Source organism: Rhinopithecus bieti, unplaced genomic scaffold, assembly GCF_001698545.2.
Source record: "Rhinopithecus bieti isolate Rb0 unplaced genomic scaffold, ASM169854v2 scaffold_55715, whole genome shotgun sequence".
NCBI lineage: Eukaryota > Metazoa > Chordata > Mammalia > Primates > Cercopithecidae > Rhinopithecus > Rhinopithecus bieti.
Window position 1 is genome coordinate 362,366 of NW_016822769.1, and position 6,971 is coordinate 369,336.

General features: G+C 45.5%; 1 protein-coding gene across 5 annotated transcripts in view; it reads right to left on the bottom strand.

Annotated features, from left to right (window-relative positions):
- The window catches only part of FRMD5 (FERM domain containing 5), a 348,152-nt gene that overhangs the window by 48,830 nt on the left and 292,351 nt on the right, over positions 1-6,971 (bottom strand). For all 5 annotated transcript variants that reach the window (XM_017861042.1, XM_017861041.1, XM_017861043.1 and 2 more), the window contains 3 exons: positions 5,811-5,915; positions 1,367-1,409; positions 1,059-1,137 (listed from right to left, as the gene is read on the bottom strand). In XM_017861042.1, coding sequence (XP_017716531.1) covers positions 1,059-1,137; positions 1,367-1,409; positions 5,811-5,915 — 227 coding nt within the window. The remainder of the gene's footprint in view (positions 1-1,058; positions 1,138-1,366; positions 1,410-5,810; positions 5,916-6,971) is intronic.

The window sequence follows — 6,971 nt, forward strand, 5'->3', positions numbered from 1 at the left end:
TAAAAAAAGAAAAAAAAAGAAAAGAAAAAGAAAAGAATTCCATATTCTTTCCTCTTTCTTCCTTCTCCTTTTCTGTCTTTGGAATTTTCCCAAGCAGTTCAGGATCTAGGAGTGGATCTCAAAGCCTTGTAGGATAAATGGTCTATATGGCTGGCAATATCCTCATTCCCACGTTTGCTGTCTCCAAGGTCTTAGGGAAGGGGTTAGGGCTGACAGTGCTGTCTCTTCCTCAGCTCTAGGATTCCCTGGCATCACATCCTCACCTATGGTCCTGCCTTCTACAAAGTAACATCAAGGTTTTGCTTATGTCAAAATTAGGTCTTTCTAATATAAAAATTAGGGATCCCTGTTGTAGAGTTCTTGAATCTCTGAGGTGAGGCTTTCAGAGTAAATTTGGCTCAGACACACAAAATCCTGGGGAAGCTTTGAAGCTCTCACTCACTGACCCTCTTTTAGGATGGCTGTAGGCAGAGAGATTCTTTCTCATCCTCAAGTGGCGCTGGATAGATAGGAGGCATTCCACGCAGCTGTCTGCCTGCCACAGAACATGATTCCCACAGTAAAGAGCTGATCATGAACCTGATCCAACAGCACACTAGAGTTTACCCATTTTGATTTAAAATCTTCAGTATCTCCTAGCTTATCTTTCGGTGCGATGCCTTGGCATTTTCCAAGTATATCCATTAGACTACCTGAAACTGTTTTCAACCCCCAAAATAAGCAGCAACATAGCTGTCTCCAAAAATGTCCACAGTGGCCTCATGATAGGTAAAAGAAAAGATGCTTCTGATTAGTTACTGCAGATCCCTTGAGAGTGACCAGTTCAAGATGTAGTATTCACACTTCTTGAAGGAAAGAAGTCTGCTCTGTTCCAACTGCAGTGAGGGGTATACAAAGAAAGCATGTGGAAATGAAATACAGAAGTCATTATATTTAGGAAGAGTCCCTTGCCTCTAAGAGTTAGGCGCTTCCAAACGAGAGGCTCTAAGAGTTCACCATCCCCCTTTCCTATGCTCTCCAACAGGTCCTAATGGCTGCGGGAAGCATGTTCACCTCACCTGGTTATTTCTTCTTTCAGAGCAGCAGGGTCTGCAGGATAAAACTTCACACGGAAGCACATGGTGAATGGAGGCTGGGCTGCAGAGAAAAAGAGGTGCCCATCAGGGAAGACCCTCACCCAGAAGAGGACAGGGCTCTACTGCCCACTAGCATGAAGCATCAGAAGAGAACCCTCATATATTTAGGGCCAACTTATACTGAGAACAGTGGGAAATTATATATGTAGACCAAAACTTGCGGCAAGTGGGAGGTTTCATGCCACCCTCCCCAGGGGTGTGGCTTGAGTCTTTTCATGGAGAATACTTACATCTCAATTGCTTCACCACAGACTTTGTAAATTCCAGCCAATGCTGAAACAGAGAACACAGAACATGAAAACCCTAATGAGAAGGGCTGTAAAATATAACTTGTTTTCTCTAACTTAAAAAACTAGACAGATTGTAGCCTAGGGTGAAAGCAGCCCAAAAGCTTGGAAAGATAAGTTTGGAGAGTAAAGAGTGACATGATTTTCTGAAATGAGCTCCCATGAAGCCAGCTGTGAAGGGGGGAATAGTTCCAGCTTCAGATGCCATTTCTGGGCTTCCCTGGAAATGCTGTCTTCTAAAGCAGGGTGCCAAAGTTCTCAGCCATGTTTTTGGCATGCGATTAGGCACAAGCAACTGCATGTATGTGTGGTGGGGACAGAGCCCCACCTGGGTTGAGTTGGGAAATACTGACTTTAATGGGTGGTGTGTGTGTGTGTTATGCACCAGCTTTTTCTTTTTTTGGCAGCAGAGTGGGGATAGAAGATATTGGTAGCAACTCTAGAAAGCAGCGATAAGTGGAAATTTCCTAAGTCAGGGATGGCTGGTATATATTCCATCTTTCTTTGAGTAACATAAATTGCCAACCCTTGTGTTAGAAAACACATACTCAAGATTCCTTGGCATCCAGCAATGTTTTAAAATCTAAATCTCAAATGATAACTAACCACAACCAACGTGTAGGATAGTACCCTTTTCCCCTTGGATTTTCAAGGAGGCAGGACACAGAGGCAAAATACATTTTCCCATGGTACTTAAATGTTTGGGGGAAGCAATGAAACCATTCTATATGTGTTTCTTAATTCTACATGGGTCCTTTATAAAATTTATTATTGATGTTTGTTGCTTTTTGCTAATCAGGATTAGGTAGGACTGCTATTAATTGGGGTTTGATTATCCAGAGGTAACTTAACATTGCCAGATGTAAGCTCCATGAAGGCCCAGAACTGTCCGTCTTGTTTACAACTGTATCACCAGTGCCTAGCACAGAGTTCAATAGGTAGCTGCTGAATGGCAAAGGGACTGGGCCCATACTTCCTTCTTTTCTTGCTACTTCCATTTAGTGTAATGTCTTGGCAGAGTCCTCCCTCTGGCAGGAGAGGAGCCAGGGCCCTGCAGTCAGCATCCTGGCCTCCCTTAATTCCCAGTGATCACCTTCTGGGCTGGGCCATGGGTCATGCAGTTAATGGACCCACTAAGAGCCAGTTCTTCCGTCAGCTCCACATGGATAATCTGGGCTGACATTCTGCTCTCCTGCTTCTGCTGATCTGAGTTCCCATGAGGCTGGCAACTCATTATAGCCACTCAATGTGGTTAAGAGGTCCTTCTCACATTACACGGCCCACCGCGGCTCAGCTTCACAGGGAGGCAAAGGCAAGAGATGAAATTGCTCAGAAACAACTGGGGTTCCAGGGTATGCCTATGAAGAGGGAGGAGGCCTATCTGTTCAGAGCACACTGGGGTTGTGGACAGTTAGGAGAACATAGTCAGTGCCAGGGACTCAGTACACAGAACACCAACACCTCTAGACATTAGACTGATAGATTAAAAGAAATAAACAAAGGAAGGTGGAAATTAATGACTGTGAGATGCATTATCAGCAGAGGGCAGATAAAGCTGAATGACAAAAGGCTATTCCCCTTGGCAATAGCTGGAAAGAAGATTTTAGTTTTATTGTAGTGAGAGCTCAAGAAAGGACTGAGGCTGGAAGAGACTAGCAAGGGGTAAGAAGGGACTGGAGAGCTGTCACAGTCGATCCATAGGATTTGGAGTCTGGCAGAGAAATCTTGAGAGGAACCCAAGAATATGGTGACGGCTAGAGTGGCTTTTTGTAAATGCCTGACCAAATCAGTCCCAGATTCACTAGCAAACAGACAACATGGGCTTAAGGAGGAGGGATTAAAAGAAGAGGAAAAGAAGATTCAGAGAGGAGGGTTTCCTCCTCTATTTGAGTGAATGGGCCAATGTGGCACAATCTTCAGACTCTAGGGACTTGAAAGGGTACAAAGCAGAGGCCAAGAGAAGGTGGAGGCCCTGGGCCTGAGTCAGGAATCCTGGGGAAGGAAAGTGAGGACAGCTTCTCCAGGAGAGACCAGGAGAGCTTCCAGATGCATGGAAGCTCCTGCAGAGCAAGCAGTGACATGGGGATGGATGTGAGTGCTGGGTTCGGACTGTCTCGAGACCCAGGGAAGGAGGTTTATTTTAGGCCCTTACACCCTGAGGGAGCAGGGGAGCTCAGCTCCTCCATCCTACCATGAATCAGTGGACTAAGGACAACTCTTTACAGGTCCCCATTTCCCTACAAACCCTCAGATACTCTCTCAAGTCTCTCTGCTCTCCTTAACCCCTCCCACAAGGCACAGAATTACACAACTTTCAGAGGCTATCAGTTATACATTCAGCATGGAATCTCAGAAAGCACATTGTCCCTGGAGTCAAACAGGTCTGAGCTTGAGGCTGGCTTTGCCACTTACCTTGGGGAAGTTACTTAACTTATCTGAGATTTTATTTACTCATCTGGAGAACAGATATTATCATTAGGGATACTCATCTCATTTTGTCAAGGATGAGATGGAATAACACACGTGAAGCTCTTAGCTTAGTGCCTGACACAACTCAGTGAGCAGTATACATCAGCTGGAAGAACTAGGTTTGTGTGCAGCGCAGAGCCTGGCAAGCAGTAGGAACTCCATAAATGTTTATTTCTCCTCTTTCCCATGTTCTTATCTCTCTCTAGCTCCTTCTCATATTCTTCTCATATGTGGACCAGATCCACATATTCTCTTACTCTCCTCAAGCAAGTTCTGACCTAACTAAAAAAACCAATGAACAGGATACAATTTGGCTTTTTTTCTTCATATACCACTACTCTAGGGGATGAAGAGACCTTGGAGTAACTGGCCCTCCTTTTTTTTTTTTTTTTTTTTTTTTTTTAAGACAGAGTCTTGCTCTGTCTCCCAGGATAGAGTGCAGTGGTGTGATCTTGGCTCACTGCAACCTCTATCTCTTGGGTTCAAGTGATTCTCATGTGTCAGCCTCCCAAGTAGCTGGGACTACAGGCACATGCCACCATTTCCAGTTAATTTTTGTATTTTTAGTGGAGACAGGGTTTTGTCATGTTGCCCAGGCTGGTCATGAACGCATGGGCTGAAACAATCTACCTGTCTTAGCCTCCCAAAGTACCAGTATTACAGGCATGAGCCACTGCACACAGCCAGCCTTCCTTTTTAAGGATAAAAGTTTGGACCAAACAAAGAAACACCATTTGTAAAAAATAGTCCACCGTTACCTCTCCACTTTAGTGGGGATGCCAGAGAGTACATCTCCACAAAGAGCAAAGGGTAGATGAAGGGAAGTTATAGAAACTGCAGGTGGGAGGCTAAGCAAATGGATGTAAGAAATACAACACTATAAGCCATTAACTCACTCACACATTCATTTCTTCAGAAAACATTTATTGAACACCAACTACATTGTAGGCCTGTGCTAGTTACATGGGAGATAATGATGAATGAGGTAAAGTCCAGGCCCTCATGGAACTTATATTTTTGCAGGGAACACAGGTAATCACAGAATGCTGTAATAAGTGCTATAACAGGGTAGCAGAGGGCACATGGGGGCCCATAGGAGGATCCCTAATACCAAGTGGGGTTAGGGAAGACTTCCCAGAGGAAGTAAAAGTCTAAGCTATGATCTTAGGTGTGAAAAGGAGTTAGCTGGAAGAAGGGTGTGGAGTGGTGAGGAAAAGAAGATTCTAGGCAGGGGAACTCTATAGATGAAGGCTCTGTACAGAAAGAAGGTAGGATGTATCTGGAGAGCAAAAATATTACTGTCTGATGGCACCACAGCAGGAAGAAGACAGGTCAGGGAGATGAAGGTGGAGAAATAGGCAGGGGCCTGAGATAATGGACTTGTTCCTGTATCTGTCTGGAATACCAGAACCCTTGTCTGTCAGAATGCCCTGTGTCTGCAGAGCTGCCTATGCTGTGTAGAGCAGAGCAAGAACTGCAAGACCTGCAAGGCCCATGCTGGTTTGGCTCTGTCTCTGTCCTGTCTAAATTGGGTTGGTATGGCACTTTTGGTGAGGCCTTTCTTAACCAGTACAATGTGGTTCAGCTGCTTACTAGAAAGGGGGCAGGAGAGGCTCACCTGTGACCTGGGCTCTGAGACCACAACTCCAGCCCAGCTGCTCTGCCTCCAAATTTGTGCAAATCACTTAAGCTTCCTAGCCTGCCACTTCAGCAACTGTAAAATGACAAGCTTCTCCAGGTGAGCTCTAGCCAAGGTTCCTTCCAGGTCTAATGCTATGATTTGAAGAGACGACATCCAACTGCAGGGTCTGGTTGGTCCCTGATTCCTGAAGCTTGACTTTGAATATGAACGACAGTTCAAGACCTCAGGCTTACTGACTAGCTCTGTCCTCCTTTTGTGTTTTGAATATTGACTTACCCGCTGCTTATCTGGGTCTACAAAGCGGATACCAAAATAGTCTTTCTCAAGTAGGTTCAGGTGGTGGCAAAGAAGGTCAAACAGGTACTGGCCTTTGGCATCTCTCTGCAAAGAAAGAAAGTTCCATTGAGAAATGAGTGGGCTTTTTCAGTGTAACTTTGTTTTTTTTGTTTGTTTGTTTGTTATTTTTTTGTAGCCATTAAAAGTTGTTTGCAACTGTTGCAAGTGTCTGTGAAAGGGGTGAATGTCCATAACTATGTCCTCCACATTGTGATACATCACTGTCTGGAATTCAAGGCTTTTAGCACCTGGAAGGAGCTCAAGAACCCTTCCCACCACAAAGATGTCAGAGAAGTCAGGGTAGAGTCAGGTAAGCCCAGTTCCCATCTCAAATGCACAAAGCTTTCTTAAACTGTGGGTGTAGGGAATGTCAGTGTGGAATACAGCAGTAATTACACCAGGCCCAGCTGGCTGAGCCACTAAAGTAAATCGTGAATCCATCCACATCTCTTCCTCTCCATTTACCAACACCATAGGTCAAGCCACCACCATCCCTCAACAGGACCACTGCCAGAGCCTTCTAACTGACCCTCTGCCTCTGCTCTTGCCCTCTCCAGTCCATTCTCTGCACAGCAGTGAGGGTGTCCGCAATTCAGACACCATCTCTTTCTTTTTTTTTTTTTTTTTCCTGAGACGGAGTCTCGCTCTGTCGCCCGGGCTGGAGTGCAGTGGCCGGATCTCAGCTCACTGCAAGCTCCGCCTCACGGGTTTACGCCATTCTCCTGCCTCAGCCTCCCGAGTAACTGGGACTACAGGCGCCCGCCACCTCGCCCGGCTAGTTTTTTTGTATTTTTTTTAGTAGAGACGGGGTTTCACCGTGTTAGCCAGGATGGTCTCGATCTCCTGACCTCGTGATCCGCCCGTCTCGGCCTCCCAAAGTGCTGGGATTACAGGCTTGAGCCACCGCGCCCGGCCACCATCTCTTTCTTGCTGAATAAGTGATCAGGCACATTGTAGGATATTTAAACATACAAAAGGATATACTATGAACAGTAAGTCTCCCTTCCACCCTGGCCACCCTGTGCCCCAGTTCCTCACCCCAGAAGCAACTGTTACCAGCTTCTTGTATAGCCTTTCTTTTTTTTTTTTTTTTTTTTTTTT